The sequence below is a fragment of the Lates calcarifer genome, linkage group LG5 (assembly GCF_001640805.2).
Source record: "Lates calcarifer isolate ASB-BC8 linkage group LG5, TLL_Latcal_v3, whole genome shotgun sequence".
Lineage (NCBI taxonomy): Eukaryota > Metazoa > Chordata > Actinopteri > Centropomidae > Lates > Lates calcarifer.
The window spans coordinates 17032759-17059115 of record NC_066837.1 but is presented as its reverse complement, the minus strand read 5'-3'; the positions used below and the strand labels follow the sequence as shown (position 1 = coordinate 17059115).

At 40.8% G+C, this 26357-nt stretch overlaps 3 protein-coding genes across 5 annotated transcripts; 2 read left to right on the top strand and 1 right to left on the bottom strand.

Moving 5' to 3' along the window:
- The first annotated feature begins 1184 nt into the window (after positions 1 to 1184).
- Positions 1185 to 4937, top strand: LOC108875821 (uncharacterized). The gene is made up of 6 exons (XM_051070281.1): positions 1185 to 1403; positions 3075 to 3258; positions 3774 to 3813; positions 4089 to 4220; positions 4544 to 4602; positions 4833 to 4937. Exons 2-6 carry the CDS (start codon positions 3151 to 3153, stop codon positions 4935 to 4937), a joined length of 444 nt encoding a protein of 147 aa, XP_050926238.1. The 5' UTR covers positions 1185 to 1403; positions 3075 to 3150.
- LOC108875826 (uncharacterized) lies at positions 4937 to 15302 on the top strand. The gene is given in 10 exon segments (XM_018664982.2): positions 4937 to 4963; positions 5836 to 7691; positions 8691 to 9025; positions 9350 to 9460; positions 9625 to 9747; positions 10184 to 10517; positions 10650 to 10709; positions 10834 to 11204; positions 11365 to 11708; positions 11710 to 15302. Coding segments are annotated over 8 exon segments (2913 nt in total). The 5' UTR covers positions 4937 to 4963; positions 5836 to 7691; positions 8691 to 8692; the 3' UTR covers positions 12947 to 15302.
- Positions 15303 to 15445: 143 nt separating this feature from the next.
- lyl1 (LYL1 basic helix-loop-helix family member) lies at positions 15446 to 22672 on the bottom strand. Of its 3 annotated transcripts, none has more exons than XM_018664983.2 (5): positions 22333 to 22672; positions 21985 to 22232; positions 19108 to 20703; positions 17474 to 17571; positions 15446 to 16725 (listed from the first exon to the last, which is right to left on the bottom strand). In XM_018664983.2, exons 3-5 carry the CDS (start codon positions 19881 to 19883, stop codon positions 16205 to 16207), a joined length of 1395 nt encoding a protein of 464 aa, XP_018520499.1. In that variant the 5' UTR covers positions 19884 to 20703; positions 21985 to 22232; positions 22333 to 22672; the 3' UTR covers positions 15446 to 16204. The 3 variants fall into 3 exon arrangements, with proteins under 3 accessions (XP_018520499.1, XP_018520500.1, XP_050926633.1); XM_018664984.2 differs by having other exon boundaries at positions 21985 to 22228; XM_051070676.1 differs by having other exon boundaries at positions 21985 to 22173.
- Positions 22673 to 26357: the final 3685 nt, after the last annotated feature.

Below are 26357 nucleotides of genomic sequence, written 5' to 3'. Positions count from 1 at the left end.
GTGTGAGTTTCTGAAGCCGGAGAGGGAGGAAGTGGTGAAACAGTGACTAATCGTAGAGAAACACAATCACATGATTGTACCAAGACAACATGGCAGCTGTTTTCAGTTCGTAAAGAAAATAAGTTTAAGCACATTACTAGTTTCCTGAGAAGGCTGTCAACATTCACAAGAAAAGAAAAATTCTCAGTAGAACAAGAGACAACACTGAGAAAGTATGCAGTATTGAGAACTGGACACTACATGTACTTTAACATGCTGCTTTCCTATAATTTTGCCCATACTTGTCTTATATATCCAGAACTGAAACATGGTTTAAATTACTAGTGAGAATGTTTATTTATATAGAGTTGCAAAATTCAGGAGCAACAGGCTCAAAGTGTGCTTTGGTTTTATGTCTGGAGTGAACTTTGAACTAAATTCTCAATCTGATTGAAAGCCAATGAAAAAAAAATCAAAATCTTTCTAATGACCTGTTCAAATGCTGTTTCAATAAGGCAGGTCAAGACGAAATAAAAACGTGGGAATGACCTTGACATCACATGCTATACTTCGCTGTCTGGTTGGATGCTTTATCTCACACTCTTATGTAACTGTGACATTCTGTATATGTCCTTGTTATGACTTGTGTTAAGTGTTACAAATATCCTGCAATTCAGTGCTGCTAGGAGAACTTATACTACATTAGCAAAAGTATGTGGGTACCTGAGAGCTACACCTATATGTGATCATCACATCCCAAAACTATGAGCATGAGTGTACTGATATAACAGCCTCGACACTCCTGGGGAGACTTTTCACAATATTTTAGAGGCTGGCTGCAGAGATTTGCTCCAGTTCAATCACGTGAGAAAGGGTTGTCATGTTGAGTCAAATTTGTTATTTGTGATTTCAGGGATACATAAAAAAAAAATAAGAACTCATTTCATATGATCAAAAATTCTTTCCTTTAGTAAAGGCCCGCATAAAAATGATATTTTAAAATTCCATAGCATACATTTAAATGCACAGGCAGAATCTACAAAGATTAAAAATATATATTCAGAGGATATGTTGTGAGAATCGTGTCACCTAGACCTGCAGACTGACTAACCTAGCTGGCAGCTGGCAGCTGGCAGCTGCATATCATAATAGGTGATCTATTAAATCAGTTACTTGTTGCTCAAGCTTAACATGAATCAGCGGAATGACGGACAGCGGGATAGGGAGGGAGAAAGAGGCCGGGGAAGTGCTAAACGTGAATCAGCAGTTTCTCTCCCACACTTTCCAGCTACGTGACTGACAAAAGGTTGAGACCGTGAGTTTACCCGAAGCTACCTGCGACAAGGATTGTCCGGGTTTGAGGTTGTCTGTCAGGCTACAGTCGCTACTCGTTGTTCAGTGGACTGATAAGCTCAGCGCTCAAGGTTTTTTTTTAAGTTAACGTTTGCTTTCATTGAAGTTTCGGTTGTTCTGTTGGCTGCGGCTGTAAGCTAGGAACGTCGACGACAAACTTTGAACCTAAAATATGGCGACACGAACAGCTTGTCCTCAGCGCATATATCCTTATCCGTTTGTTTTCACTTAATTTAGATAAAAGGTGTTATACAGACCGTCGGAGCAGAGAGTCCCAAGTTCACTCTTGTGTTATTAGTAACATTGGAACACCTAGACAAAAAGTACTTCAACCAGTGCCCATAACTTGCCCATTCGTCATATATGTTTACATTTTGGAAAATTTATGTGCCGAATTAGCTAATAGCAGTGTCCGTTTGTAGTCTGCTCATGAATTTACAGATAGGCTGTCTATCAGTGAATTATTTTGTGAAGATAACTTTAATACCTGATGATTTTCAGGCAAGATCTGAAGCGTCTTTTTCAATGACTTCTAAGTGCATTTATTGACACGAGTATCAGAAAACCCAGATAGCATAACAAAGTGTAAGTCACACTTAATCTAAAAATATGTGTATTATGTCTGTGTGTTTAGACTTGACTGAGATGCGACTGATTTTTGACAGAAACTGCAGCCATCGACCACCACTGGCTATGTTAGTATAACATAATTGCTTCCAGCTGTTGTATGGGAGCTTAATTTCCCCCATATGGAAATTTGTCTTGGACACACATGCTCCACATGTGTTTAACCTCCTCTGTAATAATATAAAACAACAAACAAACAAATAAATAACCAGCAACATAATCAAAGCAGCACATATGCAGCAAGTCACAGCTACAAATTACACCTTGCAAATACTACATAACCAGTGATAAGAAGTGATAAGAACAGCATGAAGATGCTGCACAACCCCTGCAGCGTCAAGTGACATTATTTGACATTATGTGTGTTGATAAACAAGCCAAAATAGAGTAACTAGTTGGTTTGTTTGAAGAACACCCGCCTGCATCTGTACTTTCACCTCGCACACTATCTCTGCCTCTCATCGCTCCCTCTGCACCCTGCAAGTCTCTGTCACAGTTTGAAAACCTCTGGAATATAACTTAACTTTTCATAGGTGGAAACTGCCCTAATGGTACAAAAAGTAGCCCAAATTATAACAACTGTAATAAATTGTTTCTGTCCAATTAAAGAAAAAGAGAAGAGGCCATAAAAATCCAATCTGGCAACACTGCACCTGCAATTTCCTCTTATTTTTGCTTACAATGGCAAACCACAATCCTGTAAAGTCAGTTGAAATCGACAGTTAATGACTCATTCACTTGCCCAAGTGCCAGTGCCAAACTTTCAGCAAGCGTATCTGGGTTAAGTCATACACCTTTTAGAGTAATACATTTTGTCAACCCTAATTTTTTGTCTAAATGTTAACAACATGAACATTCAAATAGGGTTACACATAGCGTCAAAATAATATTAAGCTTTGGAGTATACTTTAAAGGAATTGTTTATGAAATAGGGCTGAAGATTTTTTCATTCAGTTGATTAATTGTATATGAAATGTCAGAAGAGTAAAAGATGCCTGCTATAATTTCCCACAGCCAACAGAAACATCTTTAAATATTTTGTTTTGTCCGACCAACAGTCCAAAACCCCAAAATATTCAGTTCAAATCATGTTTTCCAATCTATGTTCTATTTAGTGTTGCTGCTGTCTGGATCGCACTCCCTGTCATTGCTGGCTGTATAAATGGATGGTGAAGGAGGCCTAGTGAGTGGATGCAGCTAGAGAGAGAGTGGAAAAGGTCTCCCAGCGTGATGAATATGGAGGACCTGGAGGAACCAGAGTTGGATGTTGAGGAACATAGCACCAAGAGGCCTCACAAGGTAAAGTTATCTCTTAGCTGAATGTTGACACTGAGCTGCGATGAGTGGTGAGACAAATCATAATACATGCACAATTTCCAAGCCCCACTGTACTGATGCACTGGCATCAATATTCTAACATGTTGTGTTGCAGTGGCAGAGTTGTTTTCCCTCCTCGACTGCAGACATTTAAACTGAACTGTGGTGGCAGCTTTTTGCAAGTTTATGGCAGTGTGTGTACATGAATAGGTTCATACTGTGCAGTTTGGTACGTGCTGTTTCGTCTCAGCTGTCTATAAAACTATAAAATTCAAAGTTCATTGTAGTGATGTGAATAATTCAGTACGACGATTCTTGCGCTCTGAGAATTTGTCATAATAGTGTAGGGTTATTTTTTACTTTATGAATTCATTTTAAAAAGACCATTACCATTACTTTATCATGGTACCACTGTTGATGTTGGCAAAATACTATGATTGTATTGTGAATTTCCTTGGTTACTGCAAATGTAATGGGTTATTATTCTACTTTTTCAGGAATCAGCAGGCTCCCTCAGCAAGATGAGACAAAAGCCTGGTAAGGAGTAAACAGTTAGGGTAAATGTATGTGCATGTGTTTATGTAGTTAAAAACAAGAGTAATCACATGATCACAGTGTCTAAGGGTGCAGGGAGGGGACATTCCATTGGATGCAGAAATGTGTTCTCTGTTATCAGCGATGATATCAGTACAGATATGAATAAATGGCACATTGTAAAAAAAAATCTATTATATATCACTTTGTAAATAATGTGTAGATAAAATAATTAGCTTATCTTGTGAATTGCATCACAATAATCTCCTTATGTGCAGATAATAGTGGAACTGAGCCTGAACTTTATGGAGCAGAGTCCTCGTGCTTCCTGCCTGTCTATCCCGTCTCTGTGCCTCACTACAGACTGGGGGAGAGAGGAGGAGGAGAAGAGGTGAGAGAACAGTTGAGATGTAAGGACATGGGATTAAACATTTTTGATCATTTTGAGCATTTTTGATCATCAAAGAGGCTTGACAAACTTCTACTGGAGACTGACTTTAACCTGCATGATTGATCAAAGAAATCCTCAGCTGCTAAAACTCTCCATTGCTCAGGATTGATAGAAACAGCCTGTGATTTCACCCTTTCCTTTCCAGCCTCAGGACTGATATATTAATGCTCTTCTAGGATGCCCAGGACAACTTGTTGCATTCATGTTGCACAGCAGAGGGCAGCATTGATCAGGTAACTGTCCAAAAGCTTCTCTCAAGTATACTTTATATTTTCGTTTCAGCTCATCATCATCTTTCTACCTTTGTGCTTCTCCCAGGCAAGTCCCAGCTCCATACCAGAGTACACAGTATATCTCAATGGCCAGCACAACATGGCAGACTGTACCGTTACCAGACCTGTCAGGCCTCCTGTCACTCCAGAAATCCACAGGCTCTCTCTGTTCATACCTGTTCCTAGCTCAGTGCCAACCATTGCTACTGCAGCTAGCTCTGCAGTTAATCCAGCATGTTCTAGCCCCATGACTGACACCTGCAGTCCCTTTAGTCCCACATGCAGTCCCATTGGTTCAGCATGGGACACTCTTGGATCCATATCCAGGAGTCCTGGCTGCTCTGATGGGGATCTTGTCAGTGCTGCAGCTCACCTACACCTCCTGGGGGAGTCCTTGTCCCTGATTGGACACCATCTTCAGGAGACAGATGTAAGTAGATTCAGTGGACATAAAGCAAACATTTCTCACAGCCTGGGGCTTGATTTGTATTGAATACTTTTTTATTTTTTTAATGGCAATTTTAATCTTGGAGCTGAAAAATGCACCAAAACATCAACATAATTTTGATTAGTTACAACATTTTCCTACATTTTAGAATAAAGAAGCTCAAATTCAGCTTGTTCTTTTACATGATGATGTGTTTTTGAAATTTATTCTCATCTATAAGGTGTGCATCAGGCAACATAGACAAATAAAAGTCACAGAACCAAATGAAATAACACTAACTCACATCCACAGTGTATGGTTAGAAGATGTTTATTTTGAGTTTTGTGGCTCAGATGATAGGACAGTGGTTCTCCTACCAAGTGTAGAAAACTACTCTTAGTCAGGGTTTTTAGAAATATATTTTTGGGTCATACATACTTGGATCCCCTTGTGTTAAAGCTGCTTGTCTAAAAGACTGTATTAAAACTGATTTTAAAAATTTGTTATTTAAGAGAATATATTATATCTAGTCAAAAATACATGCAAAACTCAAAGTATTGTTTTCACATATTGATTCTTATGGAGGATTTTTTTTACAATATGCATGTTATTGTAGGAGGTGCTGTTTTGTTTTCTCTCACAAGATTTTGAAAACGAACAGTACTAATTTGTGCAAAAAGTATTTTGGGAAAAGTCATGGAAAGACATTTTGAAGGCTGTGAGATATGGCAGTGCTACAAATGAAAACACTTGGCTGGTCAGTCTGCTCCAGCACTGACACAAACAGGTTTTTGCATGTTTCATTTAGCCTTTGGAGAACGTGCAGCATATTCAGTAAATGAGGGAATCTTTGGCCTCTGTTTGTGTCTTTGCAGAAAATGGTGAGCATGTCCAGTAGCTTGTCTCTGCTCCTGGACTCTTTGCTGTGTTCCCTGGCTCCTCTAATCTACCTCACTGCACAGATACCAGAGCTCAGGAGCTGCACACAACACACACTGGTGAGAGATACCTAGACTTGACCTCGCACACATACACTGTATATTTTCCACAAGTCCTACATACAGTGACATGATTGTTCTTCCAGTAATTTATGACTTAAGGAGGAAACACTTGTTTTTTTAAAATCACTTTGTTGTTGTTTTTTAAGGCCTCCACTCTGGAAAACATTGCTTATGTGATGCCTGGTCTGTGAGTGATGATGAAGACCACACTGGCCATATGTAGCATGTTGTGATATGCTGAAAAACGCTTTAGGTTAATTTACATATGGACAATAAGAATCAAATATATTTGGTTCTAAAAGAATATCTGTTTTACACATTATTTTTGTGTTAATTACAAGTATATAAGTTTACTTGAATGTATCAGCTTTACGTTTTTCTATCAGTTGGTTAATTAAAAGATGTATTTGAACACTAAATTACACAACTTTTCTTCATCAGAATAGTGACACAGACATCTTGTGCCTGTGTCAGTGCAGGTTGGTTAGTCTCTTGACAGTCTCTTAGTTTTATACTTGAATATAAAGTTAACACAATTTCCTCTGTATGATTACATTTGATTCAAAAATTTTAGAGAATTACAAGTATGCATTAGCTCAGTTACAGAAATGTAGTCTCAGTGTATTTTTTGCACCTCTGACGTGAGTCCTAGCTGATGATTCATTTGACTGCACAGGAGAAAGTCAAGATGCAGAAGCCACTAATAATTCATTTCTCATCTAAATGTGTGATCATCGCATTGTGAAGATCTTCCAATAACATGTTTCAATGTTTTCTAAGTTTTCTAAAAACAGCTTAATGGTCAGTCTTATTCCTTTAATTCAGAATTTGTACTAGTGAATATATTTTCTAGATGGGAGCCCAGAGCTCAAGCTGCAGGTGTTTGTACATCTGTATCTGTAAATCTGTACCACACCATTGAGATCAGTCTTAATATATGCTGAGAGATACAGGGTGATTTGATGTGGTTTCATAAATTGTGAATTCACCTATGGTTTGTACTATAAATCATTACTTTCATTTTATAATGAGGTCTATTATTTGTCTGTAATTGCTCAAATTATCAATGAATTCGACACCTGTGATTTGAAAACATTTTATAGATAATACAAAGGTCCCAGACTGAAGAATTAAAGTTCGAGGCTTCATGGGTTTTATAAACTATTCAGGATTGCAGTTGTAGCAAAGAACTATTTTGTGAACTCTTAATCAATGACACACGACACAAGGTCCTAATTACATTATATAATTGTCGTGTCTGTCTGGGCCCACAGTGCCACCTCGAGATGGCAACTGCAGCGTATTAGGATATTTACTAACCTGAAAGTCTATAAATCTGGAAGGACAGCTTATTTGACAGACATCCATGAGTTGTGACACTTCATGGGTGTGGTAGATAAAACTATGGTAGAATGATTCACATGCACCCTGGGATACACCTCCACCCCATCTTGGAATGCTTAGCAGGCTGCAAACAAAGAAACCTGTTGTGCACGAAAACATCTACTTAATGAGTGTATTCGCGCGTGCATGAGTTCGAAATTGGGAGTGGTCAGACTGCCTGAATCTCACCTGCGCAGGCAGCTTTTAGCATTCGACTGGGAGCCGACATGCAGAAGTTGTGTGGATGAGACACGTAATTCAGTGCCATCTGAACACATAGAGCACTCAGAGGGGACAATACATCAACGCAGCATCAAAAACCTCACACAGCTCGGACCTCACACAGAGTAAGTATATTTCTTATAGTTTGTGTAATGCATCTATTTACCAAATTATCAATAATGATAAATCATAGGTGTCTTGGCCACATTATTATTTGGTAACAAGAATTTACCCATGTATGTAAAATGCACTGTGGTGTGTATTTATACCAGCTGTGCACAGGTCTGAGCAAATGGTTGTCAGTGTTATGTCAGCTTTGAAAATACTACAATACTACCACTTGTTAGTACCACAGTATTAGTTTAATGCCAAGTTTGAGTTTCACTTCAGTATTAAATATGTATAGTCTTGAAACACTGCACTGTTTTGTGGTATCATAGTGCCACATGTCAGGGGCTTTATTTTTGTGTACATTTGTAGGTGGATGTGTTTGTTCATGTTTGTATATCACTCCAAATATAAAAAGTCAAAGTAGAAGTAGAATGTAGTTGGACAAGACTGGCAAGGTGTGGCATTACCATGCACACTGAAAAAAACGAGGAAGCAGCGAGAAACTTAAGAAAGGCTCTAGTGAAATGAAAGCTTTACTGAGCAAGTGTACAGCCATTATCAATTGTCTTAGTTCTTGTTAAGCCTGATTCATTCCATCCTCTCAACAGGTGAGAATAAGTAGGAATTAAGTGCAGAAATTAAATATGCAGACTGATCTTTTAAGTGTAGGACACAAGCACACACTCTGGACAGAGATGAAAGGTATCCTATAAATGCAGGTGAAAGTTTATTGTTTGTGTTGTGTTTGTGTTTATTTTAAGAAGTCTCTCACCCTATCCATATATCAAATATCAGATTAGATGATTAGTCTCCTACTCGACCTGTCCAGTTCCCTGTTTTTCCAGTTTTATTTGCATGTGGTTTCAGCTTCTCAAAGTCTTCATAGACAAACCTTATATTCATATGAAAATGTTCATTCTCACAACGTGCCCATGCAGTTGGTTAGTTTGAGTAGCTTCAAGCAATCTTTGGTACTGAATTAGCACTCCTCGTCATCCTTTCTCTCTTTTCAGCTATGAGTGAGCACTTCAGAGGTAGCTACTATGGGTCCTCGCCCCCAGAGCTGAGGCTTGTTCTTCTGGGGAACCTTGGATGTGGAAAGACGTCATCAGCAGACACTATCCTGGGCCAGCTGTCCCCCATCTCTCCCGCCGCCTCCAGGAGCTGCCAGGTGCGACAGGGCGTCTCTGAGGGCAGGAGCGTGACCCTGGTGGAGGCGCCGAGATGGTACTGGACAGGCGGCAAGATGGAGGACAGTGTCAGGGGGGAGACAGAGCGAGCAATGACCCTGGTAGCACCAGGTCCACATGGTATTTTGCTGCTGGTGCCAGTTAGCCAGTTCACAGAGGTTGGTTTTAGTCTTTGCTTGATGTGTTTAAGCTTTTATGGCAGTTATGTTAGGTTTTTTTTTTTTTTCTGATGACATCTGGAACAGGAAGAAAATTACTCCTCGAAATGAAGTCATTGTAAAAGTCACATTCTTGTGTGTCTTAATATCATGTTTATTTCCTTTTGAAGATGAAAACAAAATATAGCCAGCATACAACATGAATAATTTCTATCTTGTTGCCAATAATTTGGCAGTGAATTTATCAGTTAATTTTAATGAACAAATTTTTTTTTTTACTAATGAATTTGTCTTTTCCTCTCCCCCTCTCCCTGGTGTTCCCAGATGGAAGGTCGTGTGCCTGCAGAGCTGGAGGAGCTCTTTGGGAGGGAGGCGCTGGATCACACCCTGGTCCTATTGACTTGCGGGGACTACTTGATGGGAAAAACAGCAGAGGTATTAGAGATGTGCACCTGGCATCTTTCAAGTCATCAGTATCAGCAATATTACATCACCATTCATTGTCTCCAATTTGGACTAAATCAGCCACTGGTTTTATTAGCAGGAGAGGCAAACCATTTGCAAGTCTAAATTCACACAAACCAAATTGTTCTCCACAGGAATACCTGCAGAAAGAGCACCCAGGCCTGAGGCAGATGATTGAGCGCTGTGGTGGAAGGTACCATGTCATCAATAATCGCCAGCGACAGGACAGGGAGCAGGTCTGCGAGCTGCTGGAGAAGGTAAGAGAGAACGATTAGTGTCAGTGTTGAGTTCACACACACATTTTGGCACATTTCTTAATGAGTGTCAAAAGTCATCTCATAGTTTTATCAGTTTTTTTGGGTATTAAAAAACACCAGGAGTGAGGTGGAATTGAAGTGGATTTTGAGATTTTGTCAAGTACTTTTTAACTTCAGTTTTATTGCATACTGCATGTGTTGGAGTTCTTTGTTTTAATTGTTTTTGTCTGAGCATGCTGTAGAGTTTCCCAGCAACGCCCTGTTTCATACTCATGCAATCACACCCAGCTGTAGTCAGGACAGGTTTGGGTATTGATAATTAGGTTAATAACACTGTAACTTTGGACGACATGGGAATTTATCCCACAGTGCAGGAATTATAAAACGTGACATTTTAATTCTAAATGTGAGTTATAGTTTGTTATTGATGTAACAGGTGGAGAGAATGGTGCAGCAAAATGGGGTATACCACATGAAAACAGCCCAGGAGAGAGAGCTGGAGAAACGAGTGAATGACAGAAAACGTGAACTTATGGAAAGCTACAGAGCTCAAAGAGAAGAAAGAAGAGAGATGGTCGCATCAACGCGCATTACCGACACGGAAACACAGAGGAGTAGGAGACAAGAGAGGGATGAGATGGAGGCAAGGGTGGGTGTAAGTCAAGTATCTAATGGGCTTCATTCAACTCCAGCAGCAGAGCGACAGTCATATTCAGAGTCGCATGATGACAGGGAGGTGAAGAGGACGCCCAGTTTCAGACTAAATCAAGGTAAATGCCAATGGATCCCATTTTTGCAACCACTTGTGTTCTACATCACAATATGTTGTTAAAAAAAAAAAGAAGAAGAAAAGGTTGACCAGAAAATGTACAGGACTCATATCTACTGTTTTTCCTCTGTAGATGGAGCTATACTCTCACAAATGTCTGAGGCCCAGTCAAGTCCAAAGATGGTTACTACTTGTGAGTCACAGGACCTCACTGTCTCATATTATATCAGTTCATTTATACAATGTTGAATGTTTAAAAAATAATTTCCATTTTTTATTTCCATATTAAACTCTCAGTTACACCTGATTGTTTTCAGTTCATCACAGAATCAACAGCTTTGAGGAGAAATCCCCGGAGGCGTCTCCTACTTCTAGCCCTCATTCACCCGTCTTCTCCTCCTCCCCTTCCTCGCCGACCTTCGCCGCCTTTCCTTCCTCATTCCCCTCTTCCTCCTCATCGACCTCTGCCGCCGCTGCCGCTGCTACTGCTGCTGCCACTGCCTATCCCTCCTCAGCCTCCCTGTCCTCCCCAGAGCTGCGCCTGGTGCTGGTTGGGCGATCTGGGGGAGGGAAGAGTGCAGCTGGCAACAGGATCCTGGGGCGAGAGGAGTTTAAGTCATACCCAGACAGCTTCGCAACCATCACTCAGGAGTGTGTGAAAAAGAAAGGACTGGTTGAAGGAAGAAGGGTCAGTGTTTTAAAAGTTACTGAGATGTTCGTTAACGCCCAGAATCTAATCTTTGACACCCTCTTCTTGTTTTGTGTCATAAAACAATAGAATCTGGCAGGTTTCCCATGATTTGACTGTGTTTTCTTATTGCTGCATGTGTTTCCTCTCTCACCTGCAGGTGGCAGTGGTGGATACCCCAGACTGGTTCAATTCAGAGCATACTCCAGATGAGGTGCGAGCTCAGGTCTCCTCCTGTGTTGCTTTGTCCAGTCCTGGTCCCCACGCCTTCCTCCTGTGCGTTCCCATAGACCAGCCTGCAAAGACCGAGCTCCAGACGCTCAGGGCCCTCGAAACTGTTTTTGGCCCAGAGGCAGTCCAGAAACACACGCTGGTCCTCTTTACTTATGCAGATAGACTGAGGGAGAGTGGGAAGGCAGGAGACAGCAGCATGGAGGCGTACCTTGCCGGTCAACGGGGGGATTTGTTAAACCTCGTGGAGAAATGCCGGGACAGGTTTCATGTGATCGGAGGGGGGAAGAGGTAGGGGGGAGAGGAGGAATGTGGCGGAGCTGCTAGAGAAGGTGGAGCAGACGGTGAAGGAGGCTGGAGGAAAGTGTTATTCCTCTCCTGCTTTTCAGGAGGCGGAGAACAGAGTTAGGCAGAGACAGGTAGAGATAGCAAGGGAGAAAAGAGGCAAAAAGCTAGAGCAAGAAAAACTAGGAGACGTTGAACAGCTCCGCTCTGACAGGCGGGCACTCTATCCGTACATGCAGCCTGTGGCTGAAGCAGAAGAGGAAGTGAGAGAGGATGAGATTGAGAAAACAAGGGATGAGGCAGAGATGAGTGTAAGCACCATGAACATCGAAAGCCTTCCTCCTATCACGATGTCAAGCTTGTCCCCTTCACTCCTTCGTTCCTTTATGGAGAAAATGGAGTCTAGTGCAAAAATGTTACCCAAACTGTTGGCAGATGGCTCTGTGTGGGTCGGTGAGGGAGCAAAGAACGTGAAAAGTAGTCCTGTGTGGGAGAAAGTTGGCAGTGGAGCGCAAAATGTCCAGAAGATGGTGGTTGATAGTTCAGTGTGGGGGAAAGTGGGAGCTAGTGCCGGACATGTGTCCAAACTAGTAGGAGACAGAGTTCCCAAGGTGGTGGTAGATGGTACTGCATGGGTGGGATCTGGAGCAAAAGCAGCAGCAGCTAGTCCAGTCTGGGGAAAAGTTGGTTCAGGGGCCAAAGTAGTGGCAGACAGATCCATGCGTGTCGGATCTGGGCTCGGAGCCGGGGCAAAGGATTTGGCAAAGAGCCCAATGTGGGGAAAAGTAGGATCTGGGGCCAAAACCGGAGCTAAACTGGTGGCTGACAGTTCCATGCGAGTTGGAGCTGGAATCGGCGCCGGTGCAAAGATGGTGGCACAGAGTCCGGTGTGGGGGAAGGTGGGCTCTGGGGCCAAAGCAGGGGTCAAAATGGTGGCTGAGAGCTCAGTGTGGGAGAAAATCGGGACTACTGCTAAACAGGTGCCCAAGGTAGTCATTGGGGGTGCACTGCTGGGTCTGGTGCTCGGTGTGTTTTTGGGAGGTGTCGTCGGCGGAGCTATTGGGGCAGCTGCTGGATCTGCAGTAACTGAAGTGGGCAGACGAAAACTAGGCAACAAAAGCATGTCAGAAAAGACAGACGAAGCTGTGAAAAATATGGGAGGAACGGTGAACGACAGCGTGGACTCGCTGGTGAAACAAGGAGGGAAAGTTCTGAAAACTGAATGATCGACTGAATGGAGCATGTTTATAAAGTGTATAACAAATGTAAAAACATGTATTTGTTGTGAATTAGTACCATGAGAATGTATAATTCAGAAACCTTTAACTCTTATTTTGACATCTTGGCGATCTTTGAAACAGACTTTTTTGTCAGTCTGTCTCTGATTCTTTCTTTGCAGATTTTCTCACTGCATTAACATGCATCACTTAACATGAGCAGTAAATTCAAGGTGAATTTAAACTTATTTGTTTGGCAAGTTATATTATACTTATACTGTACAGTACATCAGTCACTCAGCACTTTCTTCTAATACTTTAATCTTCTTCAGTGCTTAATTAAAAAACATTCATTATAAAAGAATTGCTTTTATGTCTGTTTTTAGTGCTGTCGTCACAATTTCACACAAAATGTCTCAACACACATTTTGTTGCAAGTATGATCTGTTTTACAAATATTAAAGATACATATTTAAAATATTTTCACTCATTCTACACTGACCAAGAACCTTTATTATTAGCATTAACACTTCTCGTGAGACGGGCAGAGTTAGTCTGTACACGACTGGTGAAATAGAGCTAATGGTATTTCTGTGTGCATGTGGGTGTAACTCCGCTGGCAAGAGGGGCACAACAGAGGGCTGGAAGAGAAGGGGTGGAGGCAAGGCCATTATCTCTGAGTCCCAGCCTGGCCAGCATCACCCCACTTGGCCTCCTGTATCAGAAGGAGGAGAGAAAGTTAACACCCCAGCAGTCTCAACTAAATGTTTCTAAGCTGTGGTTTCATTTTGACCAATATTGCATCACTGCAATATTTTATATAAAAAGGTTTATATAAAGTTTTATATAAAACTGGATGTGTCTCTGAACACCTGGTAAATATAAGTTCTGTTTTTGGCCTCTACCAAGTCCTAAGAGAAATATCTGTCTCTGTAGCTGCTAAATGCTCCTTTGATATATTGTTATTGCAAATTATTGCAGATTTAGTGAAGGCTCAAGTCAATCAAGTGTCCCAGTAAGCAATGAGCCATTATGCACAGTACAAGGACCCTGGAGCTGGATCACCTAAATGGAATGTGGCCATTTTTTATGTCATTATGTGCTCTTTCTGTTGTGACCTGTGACTAAAGTAAAAATGTCTGAAAAACATATTTTTATTTGTTTATCCTGTAATGCATCACACCATGATATCAAGAGGCCTTTCGTGAGAGTTTGTCAATTGTGTTGCTACAAAACTGGCTACAAAAAAGTATGTGCAATTGCAGAACAGTGCAGCACTCCTTTAATTTGTGTGACCCCTGCCTCTGTCTGTAATCCTCTCTGTGGTTTCAGAGTGAAGCAGGGAGGTGACAGACCAGCCTGGCACAGCAGAGCGGACAGAAGCAGCCGTAGCAGTGTTGTGAAAGCAGCTCTTCCTGTTGTGTGGTCCCGAAACCGGTTGTATAGGGGTTCCCAGAGCATCCTGGTGGCTGTTTTCTCTTTCTGTTTTTCCCCACTCCCTTCTTCCACGCAGCGGTTGCCACCCCACATGTCCAAAAACCCATCAAACACACACACACACACACACACACACACACGCTCACACAGCCACCACCCCTCCTCCAGGAAACTCGTTGGCCGTCAATGAGACAGCACTAACTGTAGGCGTTTCCTGGCCACTTGATAGAGCCAAGCAAAGAGGCACCAGCACCATAGCACAGCTGCAATTGACCCCCCAAACTTTTCACTTATACAATCCCCCCACCACGCTGAACCCCATCTCTAACCGCATCCCACATCCACCCTGACCATCCTCACACATAACCACACACCTAGAATTGTTGCTGTTACATCAACCTCTTTGCTAATTCTTTGTCACATCCACCTGATGGCTTGAACAAACACATCAAAAATGCATAAAATACATGTGAAACATTCCTTCCCAAATCTGCTGCCTGGGAAACAGGTCATGGGATGACAATTAAGGCAACACTTTTTTTTGTCTATTTTCCAGGGCTGGGACTGTCACAGTAATGTCAGCGAACAGTTTTATCCGGCTTTTTTTTTTTTTTTTTTTAAACTGGTGTTGTTTATGACTTCCTTGTTAAAAGTACCGTTATCAATCTGTCATCCTGGTGGACAGCACAAACAAACAACATGGAGTTTGGCTTTTGGCTATTCAGCCCATATAATATGTGGTGACAAATTTGTTGTGTTGAGTTATGAACATATGGGCACAGGAGTTAGAGCATGTGCATATTATTGTTCAAAATAGACATTCATAAACTAAGTTAAAAGAGCTACATTTCCAGCAAATTTCCCCCTATCATTAACCTAATCTAATAGCGTTGCATTTTTACAATTGACCTGTGATGGTTATTGTGATCAAGTCACTCCAAGATTGCTACTTACTAAACACTCTGGGAATACATGAATGTTCCCTAAACTGAAAGCAGCGAAACATTTGGATGTGTTGAGAAATCGTGCTGACAAAGAGCAGTCTTTGGAGTGCAATAAGAGGATGTCAAATAAGGAACAGCAAACTAAAACACACTTTATTTCTGTCTGGTACAAGTGTGTCACAATGTCAGGGTGGGACCAGTCAGACCTACTTCTCTGACAATAAGAACAGGAGGAACATTGAAAACTGCAACTTCGATTCATGAATGCACGTCATGTATTTCTCTACAGACACAGTTACTGTAACTGTACTGGAGAAATGCTGATTATTTACATGTAAACTTCTGAGGCTGAATTTAGATTAGAACAAAAAAAAAGGATTTTTATCCCCCTTTTTAACCCGAGATTTTACTTTTTTTTTTACACACACTAGCCTGAGACAATTACAATTACATTACCATGACCCTGTTTTGCATAATTCATTTAAATTGTTTGAAATTGAGGTGTAATGTTTAACAAAGGAACACTGTGGCCTTATTTTGGTAAAAAACAAACAAAAAAAAAAAAAAACATGAGTTCTGTGCCTCTCAGCCAGCCCCATAGCATATTTCAGTGTTTTACTTAAAGACACAGAGCTTCACACCCAATGTTTGCACATCACTCAAAAAGACATTAAGACTGTTTAAACGACTAAACATCATCACCAAGAATCCATCTCCTACTTATTCACACTACTTGCAAGTTGATCTTCAAGCAGTGTGTGACTGAAGAGAGAACCACACTTGCTCCTCAAACACTTTTTAGCCGATTGTGTATCCCATCTTGTCCGTCAGTGTGACATTTAAACTCCCAGTAGCTGCGCAGCTCTTTGTTTGCTTCTCTTCTGTGTCACCGCTCATCATTTGTGGCTGCCACCACCCTTATCTGACTCTTGACCTTTCCCAGAATGCCTTGAGTCACCAAAGATGTCTTAGTCCCAAAGCTTTCCTCACTGTCCGTGTCACCATAGCAACTGGATGTTGCTGGGGAATTAGCCAGGGCAATGACTGAGTCAGTTGAGTCTCTGTCTCTGTGGGCTGTCGCCATGGCGGCTGAAGATGGCGGGGCAGCGTGGGACTGAAATAGAGGGTTCAGTTTGTTACTGTCCGACCCTGCAGTGGTACCCTCATCCTCAGCCTCATCCTCTGCTGAGTCCCTGCTCTTGTCCTGGGCCTGGTCATTGAGCAGAGTGACCAAGAAGTTGATGTACTTCACAGCCAGGCGAAGGATTTCATTCTTGCTGAGCTTCTTGTCAGGCGGGTGCGTGGGAATGAGTTTTCTGAGCTCAGAGAAAGCCCCGTTCACGTTCTGCTGTCGCCAGCGCTCACGGCTGTTGGTGAAGACACGGCGAGCAAGTTTCTGAGGAGGGCCTGTTGGACACACATAAACACTGTGTATGTGTGCATGGCCTTGGATGATAAATTGATGTATATTCTACATTTTTCAATATTTGTCAATAAATCCCATTAAAACACCCAAATCAATTATAAAATGATCCTCCAGTGCTAACAAGTAGCCAAAACATGATTTCTCTGTGCAGTGGATATCTATAATTTCTCAAAAATTATTAAAAATGAGTCACAGTGGAGCATCAGTTTCCTTTACTTCCACAAACACTGTAGTTTATTTTGAGTCAATACTACACACTGTACACCAAATGCTGCTGTAAATTCTCAGTAGAGTACCAAATGTGTATTAATCCTGCAGCTGAAAATAGACCCCAAACATGTGCACTTTTTCTCCCATTTGAGTATTATGTGCTAAAAACTACAGTGCCCAGGCATTTGAAGTATAGACATATATATTTGTGATCCATTGTTAAAGATTTACATCTTAAGCAGAACCCAGTGGGCTCGGGGCTGAAAGCCGCAGACATGGTAGGGAAGTAGAAAAGTAGTGAGAGATGAACTAACATGTTGTGTTTTTTTTTTTTTTTCCACAGGACTTGATGACAGTAAGAAAAAAGGAATATTGCCAACCTTATCCTTGAATTACTTTAAAGATTATGGGCAGTGATTCCACCAACACACTTTCAAACATGCAAACATTCATCTGCAGTAACTGTGGCCTGTACTGATACCAAAGTGTGATTCTGTCTTTTGATGCAGAGACACTCACATTCATTGATCTCCATTTCAAAGTGTGAGGAGGGTCTTCTCTTGATTCGGCTGTTGTTGATGACGCTGTAGTTTCCTCCTGAGGGACCCAGGTAAGAACTAGAGATAGAAACACAGCACAAAATGTGAGGAAATGTGATATTTTGGTAATTGCATAGTACAACCTAAAAAAAAAAAAAAAAAAAAAAAAAAAACGCAGCTAAATATAAAAACAGTTTACAAACATGTTACGTTGTTCCACAATCTCTTGCCTTAAACAACTCAAAATAGAGAGCGAAATCCTAAATGGTGAATGGAGAAAGCAAGAAGATGGTGGAAGCCGTTAACTGAGGTGTGATTATGTTGGTGGCGTTGATTGAGTGTGCATGCAGAGTTTTATCCCAGTCTCATTAAGCCTGGTTAGTAGCTGATTTCTCTTCAGGGGGATGAAATAGATCAGTGCCTCCTTCTACAAACAAACCCAAGAGAAGTGGGGAGGCAATCTTATTCCCAGACCTCCCTGACAGATGGGGTAGCCATAGATGTAGCCACAATGAAAAAAAACAAACTCCTTTTTTAACGTAGCTGATGCTCTTCTATTACAGAAGGAGACTGTGTGGAGTAGAGAATAGATGAACAGTGGGAGGGCTTTGATAAAGTCTGCAAATAAATGCCTTTCTACATGAGTGTAAGCTACAAACTGCCAATTCCTGAAACCTGAAAAGAGCTTTAAGAGTTCTGATTGTTGCCTTTAGTCAGTTCAACGACTAAATTTAGCTGTAATTAAAAGTGGGTGTACTGTTTCAAAAGTGATTTACAGTAGGTTGGTAGGTTTTTGATACTAAAAGCACACAAAAAAACACTAGATAATGCAACTTCATGCCCAGCAGCCAAATGTTCTAATGAGTACATTTAGCGTGAGAAATGTGGGGTCCCTGTATAACAGCACACATCCTGCTGTCAATTTCACATAACCGTGCAGAGCAGCCGCCATTAATCACAATGGGAAGTCATGAAATCCCAGCAGTTGAGGTTTCATATGAAACAGAAACTTGGCAGTGTGACCAACAAGGCGGCATCATCATTACTAGTAGCAGCTCAGGAAGCCATGTTGTAGTAAATTTTATAGTTTAGTGTCAGACATCTGTTTGTATTCCTGTTTTTTTTTTTTTTTTTTTAAAAAAGGGTGAATGATTATGTGACATTAATTTGTATTATTTTATATTTTGCAAGATGAAGTTAAATAAAAAATTAGACATACTTCAGGCAAAGGTTCAAAGGCAACCTCCAGCTTCATTTGACTGGTCATTAAGATGATTAATTAATACACAGTTAGCTCATTACATCTGGATATTGGATAACACCATCAGTAAAATGATTAATTGGATAATAGAGTGTTAAAAAATACACAATTATATTCATTGTTTTCTGACTTTTCACCAATCATTATTTTTTCTTGTGGAACATGTAGCACCTCTTTAGGCCTTGAAAAATTATCTGAGAAAAGAAAATCGCTCTGCTCACTCACTGATGTGCAATGTGTGATGAGTGATATAAATGGTATGAACATAAACTGCTAAATTTTAAGCAGTTGTAAGGTAAAAATGCTGGAAAACACTGTCAAAATGGATGAATGCACAAAAAGCCAAATCTCACCTGGTGAAGAAGGGGTGTGCAGGCAGGTACTGCTGAGGCAAGAGGGGTCCTGGGGAGGGAGCTGAAGGGCCTCCGGGACCTCCAGATGTTCTGGGCCCTCCAGGGCTTGCCACGGGCAAACAGCTCTGCTGGCTGCGGCGAATGTCCCCGTGAGGCCCGTGCAAGAGGCTGGGAATTGGATGGAGGGCAGTCAAAGGGGTGCTGGGGAGCGGCAGAGGGGGCTTGCTGTGACCGAGACTGATGACAGGAATGTGGGGCGGAAGAGGAGAGGATGACGAGGACGCTGGGAAAGATGATGTGGAGGTTGGAGGTGGCACAGGACACGGGGAGGTCTTGGCTGGTGCCGGGAGGAGTGGAGGTGGGGAGGAAAGAGTTGGGGACCTGTTGGCAGAAGCAGCAGAGGCTGTGGAGGTGGTGGTGGTCGCTGGTCCTCCTTGCTTCTCCTCCGGCTCTTGCTCAGTCTCCATGACGATGGGCTCAGGTGCAGCAGCTTTATCTGCGTTGTGATTGGTTAATGCTGTCGTTGTGGTGATTGAGGTCTGAACTGAGTCAGCGGCGGGGACGTCTGTGTGTCCCTTGTGCCCTGTCTTGTTAGCAGGATGTGGGCTGCTGACAGCATCCAAGGATGCTGAAGTCTGGTTCTCGGGGGGACTGCGCTGCTCTGTGGACGTGCAGGTTGGGGAGAAGCCAGAAGAGGAGGAGGAGGAGGAGGAGGAGGGACGAGGTAGGTCGGGGGGTGAGGCAGGTGGGCCAGTGGGGTTCAGCTTTTCCATCATGGTGGTAAAGTCTCTGGGGGAATCCCGAGCTCTTGTTCCTCTCAGCTGCCCAGAGTGTGTGCTGCCAGTGTGTGTCGTTGCTTCGTGTCCCTCTTTATATGTGTATGAGAATAGTTAACATGTTCATGTGTACCACCTGCAGCTGGTCCTGAAGAGCCCTTTAAACCTCTCCTAGCCAAGGCAACGTGTCTTTTCCATAAATGATAACCCTTTATTTCCTTTTCCTTTGTTCCACTTTCCTGTAGATTTTAAAATATTTTTCTGCTCTACCTCACTAAAAATGAGATTTTCCTCCCAATCTGAGGTCCATCAGGTGCTCTTATTGTCGCCAAGGTCACCATGTGAATTTCAATCCCTCAGCCCAAATTATATGTGCCTCGGATGGAGGTACAGCTACCCTCTGATCCAGCCTTATTACCTGTCATTCCCACCTCTCCCGGCTGTTGTCTGACTGTATCTAGAGTGTGAGTTAATGTGATCCTGTATTCATTCCCTCACTAGAACATCAGAGAACGTGCCAAAACAACAAAATGTGTTCATTTCTGTGTTGAATGAAGGGCTACTCCTGTGGTATTGTCTCTGGGTGCAGCGTGGAGCCGAGGTGGTTTTTGCGGTCTGATGTGAACTGGATGTCTGTATTTTTCTTACAGTACATCCTGAGCAGCAGATTCTATGTTTGTGAATGGGTCTCCAGTGGCTGCTCTTAATGAGTCTGTCTGTCTATATGTCTGTCTGTGTGTATTTTGAGGATGTGAGTCAAAATCCTTTTGAGCATTCAAAACGTCCCAGTTCAGTGAAGATTGGATTGATATCAAAGAGCCTGTTGAACAAAAGAAAAAGAAAAAATAAAAATAAAAACACACACACACTCAGGATATATATTTGGCATTTGGTGCATATGTAGTAATGGTAATAAGATGTGTTCAAAGGTCAAAATACGCACATGAGCACCACAAGAGCTCATACTAAAATGTAATGAGTAGTTGTTTTCGGGGAATCCTCAGCTTGAAGCTGGTCTACAGTTTAGGTCTGAATTCAGTTCATGGAAATTTACTGATTCATCTAATACTGAAGCTCTGATGGTAACTGTTGCACTTGTTGAGGCATTTGTTTGTGCTCTGCTCTGCAAGGCATTAAAAACTCTTATGATTTCTCAGGTTTTGCAATCGCAACTGTTCCTGTTTTGCCTTTTCTAGTGGTCATGACTTTATATTTGGACAGTTCCTTTTTCTTCACAGTGATGTATAGAGACATTTATAAGTAAGTTTTTTTTAAAAAAAAAAAAACAACAAATTTTGCAGCACTTTTATATTTACTGTCATATAAATATCTTGAGTTGCAGACAAATATTTAAAAGGTTGCTGTGTTAAATGCTCATCATTATAAGGTTATTTGCAGCTGAAACCATAATCCGCTACACATTTTTAGCTAAGAAAAAAAAACAGTCATGACTACCCCTATATTAGTATCGATAATATACTGTGGCATTTAATGCTTTGTCAGTCAAGCCTGTATCCTCTGACAGTCTAACTTTCACATTTCTGCACAATGAGCTGTCAAATAGTTTGCATCAGTTAAAAAAAGAAATGAAATATTTTTTGATAAATGTGATAAACCTTTATGCTGCCAATATTTTATTACAGGTATTCTTCATTCATTATTAATAATTAGCTATTTTACTGAACTGGATTTTATATTTGTACAACATACATCTTTTCTTATTTCTTAAATTCAGATATTATTTTTATTATTGCCTCATAATGTATATTTCACTGCACATTTACTGTAATGAGTAAACTGTCTCAAAACATGTATTTAATTATTTGGCAGATCAGTTTGTGATTACCTATGAAACCTACAGGATTTTATATTAAATTTCTTCCCTTATCTATTTACCACTGAATCACCAAATTTATATTATCCACAAAATGATATACATCATTAGAAATATTTTACTGAATGTACAAACAGATGTACAATATATGACAGAAACTTCTATTAGATGTTTATTATTATAAATTTAAGGGCTGCAAACCACTTGTGCACAAAAAGGTAAGTTATGCAAAATAGAATCAAACACTAAGTAATCTTGAATACTTACAGATACATTATGATGTCTAGTGCAGCTCCTCTGTTTGTCATGCAGAATCCTTCAGAGTTCAAGTGATCTGTGAACGCACATGTTGTATCTCCTCAGTGTTTAACGTCCTCCTCCCCCTTCTTCTCCTCCTCCTCCTCCTTCAGGTCGCTCACACTCCACTCCAGCCTGTCACTGTCTGTCTGTCAATCTCTGATATCAGAATTGGAGCCAAACTGTCTGACACCACTCAAAATAACTCAGACGACTACCTTTGAAAATTAATAATTAGAAATAAGTAAATGAATAAAAGTCCTAGATATTCACAAAGAAATTAAAGCAGAACGAAACGAAAAGACAGTCCCACCGTACATGTTTGTTTTTTGCTGTGAAGTTGCTCCTTTGAACGAAGACGCTCTGAAACTGTGGAGATGGATGGTGCGGGTCTCTTTCAACCCCTCTGTCCATATGTCACTCTCACCTCTGTCACTTTCTCTCTCTCTCTCTCTTTCACTGTCCTGTCTATCTCTTCACCAAGAGGACACAATGCTCTCGTTGGTTGCCAGTCGGAGAGCTCTGGTACTGGCAAATGTGAGGAGGGAGAGAAAGAGAGAGAGAGAGAGGGAGAGGGAGAGAGAGAGAGAAAGAGAGAGAAAGAGAGAGAGAGGGAGAGAGAAGGGGGAGAGGGAGCAAGAGAGGGAGAGAGAGGGAACCATGTTGCAAGGAGAGTTTTCCGCTCCCTGCTGGACAAGAGGATGTGCTAGTACAATATGGTGGCTGCTGATAAGAGCCTCAAAAGCTGCCTGTGGCCTGTAGATAAGGAACCTTCCACCACCCCTCCTCCTTCCCCCTCCACCACCAATACCAACACATGCATGCACGCACACACACACTTTTCATAACACATCACTAACTCTCTCTCTCTCACACACACACACACACACACGGGTTCATGCCTACATGCATGTATGCACGCACACACACATCACAACAGACTGGTCAGTCCAAGACTTTAAAGAGACCTGGACTGTTTCCAAGAAAATATCCGCAACTGCACTGATATCACAATATAATAAACAGACAGTGATGTACTGTACACACATTCTTATGCTCATCCGTACACACACACACACACACACACACACACACATAAAGTGAATGTGCGCATATAGTAGCACAATTACTTGGGGTAGCATGTGCAGCATCTTTGTTTAAAAATGTCTGCTATTAAAGTTTGTTTTTTGTGTTGATAAAAAGCAAAAAAACAAACAAAAAAAATCCCCAATGACATGTTTTGTAGCAGCGTTACATACACACGAGATTATTTTATTCACCAGATTTGAGACAAATTAATGTAATGAGCAGAGAGAGCTTGAATCAAGCTTTTCTTTTATTAAAGCTGATATAAGCCCATTTAATTAATGAATTGATTAGTCTGTTGACATTAAATTGGTATTTGATTAATCATTTCGGTAGTTTTCAAAAAAAAGGTGCCAAAGATTTGATGGTTTCAGCTTTTCAGTTTGAAGATTTAATGTAACATATTACAGTAATTTGAATACATTTAGGTGGTGTTAGCTAAATAAAAGAGGCAATTTGAATATGTCACCTCAGGCATTTTTCACAATTGCCTAAAGCAAGAAAACAATAGACAAATTAATTGATCATGAAAATAATTGTTTAATTGTTTAAGTTTCAGCCCACTACTGGAGTTTAATCTCCACTGGTACATTAATAACAATATTATACAAACACGGTCCTTATTCATTGGACTCTGGACACATTTTAGGTCCCTGGTTGGAGCATTTTGCTTATGACATCAGAGCGCACCTGTGTCACTGATGACCAATACACACGTCGTCATCCTCTCCAAGTGCTCCCAAACTTCCTTCCTAAATCTGTCTCTCACCCATTCTCCCCTGTGCTCACCCATTCCTATTCACTTATTTTCTCTGTGTCGCTCTCTCTCTCTCTCTGTCTCTCAGCCTCAGGGTCAGCACCTCTTTTACATTCCCTCAGTCATTTCCTTCTTAGACAGACTGAAACACAAACATTATAAAGGCTTTACAGTTACGTGACCTTCAAGGTCCTGGGAAAGAAGGAGTTTGCTCAGCAACTGCTCAATAAATCTGTCATCAAATTCATCATCATCATCATTACAATCATAATCATCAACACCATCACCATCTTTATAAACGATAAACTGCCCTGGGGTCTGAACATGCTGAAATTAACAATAGTCTATGTATAATCACAGTGAAAACAGTGTCATCTATTGGTCTGTCACACTCTTTTGCGCCCGGCAGCTGTGGTTCCAGTTGATCACACTCTGTGTGCCAGAATAACGTTGTGCCTGCAGATGCTGCATGAATTTGCCTGAAACATATAAAAAGCTACACAAGGGACAGAGAGAAATCCCTTGGGATTAGCTTTTCCTGCACTTTATGTGCTCCTGTTAAAAGTAAATTGACCTAATACTATCACATTGTATTATTGGAACAGTTTCGGTTCTATTGAGGTATTCATTTTGGGCCTGGGTTTCTGGGGTTGATTCAAACGATAACTCAAAAACTATAACTGAAGATTGTCTCTGTTTCTGTAACTGATTACTGCTGTGAAATCTAGTAACGATAAATAAATAAATTTTTCAAAGTCAGATCAGAATGATTGAAATGAGCCTTTAACAACTTTAATATTTTAAAGGACTTTTAATAGTATAGACTTCCAAAGAAAAGAAATGGACACAATAATTTCATAATGCAGTGAAATAATTGTATTGAATTGAATTGCTCTGACTACTATTTTCAGCGATTCACAATGGAAGTTGCAAGTAAGGATCAAAGCACTTAAGATGCAAATAGACAATATCATAGTTTAAATTCATATGTGTTTCTGTTGCATTTGTAAATAGTGAATCAGAATTTTACAGCCTTGCTCCATAATAATTATAGAAAGAGATTATCACTAAATATTTGTTTATTTTTACAGGACAGTGTGTTGAATTGACAAAATGATAAGTCAGACTTACAGCTGAGGTTATGGCGAAAAACAAACATACTATAAATGTGTGGTAACCTTTTTCTTTTTATGTACTATACAAAAATAATAATAATAATAAGTACATGGAAAAAATGAGCCAAACTGAATCCTTGACTTCAAAGGCTTTGAGAATGCAGTTTTAGCTGCAGATGCCTCTTAACTGTTTTAACTAGTAAGCAAGATGAAACTGTGTGGTGTTGGACAACAAATTAGAGTATGTTTTGGGTTTCCCCCTTCTTTTACTGTAAAACCCCAATTTCTCAGACAGTTTTCAGGGCAGCTCTGAAAAGTGAAAAGACACACAAGACAAATTGTTGACTCTCTCATTTAAGGCCATGTGTGAACACCCAAACTGTAAATGGGGAATAATAATAGAAACAAACGATAACAGACAGCTTCCGCTTCTCCCTTGAGTGAGGAAGAAATCAAGAGAGGATTGTTTTAATCTCAGAGCCGTGCTGTCACGCCCTCCCCCTGGCTACCTCAAAATGTCCCACTCAATAAAGTGAGTATCGATGGGGGAGCCTTTGTGCAACGGGGAACTGTGTGTGTGTTTGTGTGCACTATGTGTGAAAGCCAGGGACAGACTATGTATACCCTAGAGACATCAGTATGAGTAAAGGTAAATGTATAGATTCTCTCTCTTGCTGTGTATGTATGGGTGTGTGTCCACCGTTGGTCATGCCTTAAATCATGCTATAATTGTGTCTGAAACCTCTGTTGAAGTTATTTTAATTTTAGTCAAAAAGGGACTTGCAGGTGTTTGAGTGCAAAAGTTCACACTCAGCACTGCCTCTGCAGGCTGGAACAAGGATGTTGCAGCAACACCCATGATCTTCCATGATGTAACCCCCTGCTTCTATCACTTTCAAATCAGAAGCAAAGGGTATGGGTCAAAGGGTCACTGTGACAGTTAATGTGACATGTTACACATATATTTCCATTTCCCCAAATTCCCAATTCATTTGCTTTAAAGACATTATCATTGGGTGACCTGGTGACCTGACTGAGCTAAAATGTTGTGTAACAGTAGAAAATTCCAAAAACCGATGAGGAAATGTCAGTTCTACATATTATTATAGCACACTACTTTTGAAGACATTTCTCTTGTCCACAATAAATGTAATTCTTTTTCAGATTTTCTCATTCTCTTCTCCTGATTGAAATGTTGTGTGGTGAGAGCAGGCTGGTCAGTTCTACACACTGACTAATGTAAATTAGCTAAGATTAGCCACCAGAAGCTATTGGTCATATCGCACCAAGTAAGGCTATAGTGGAAAACCCCTTAATGAAAAACCCACAATATATATATATATATATATATTTTCTGTCAAAAGTTACAGTCTCATTTTATAGAT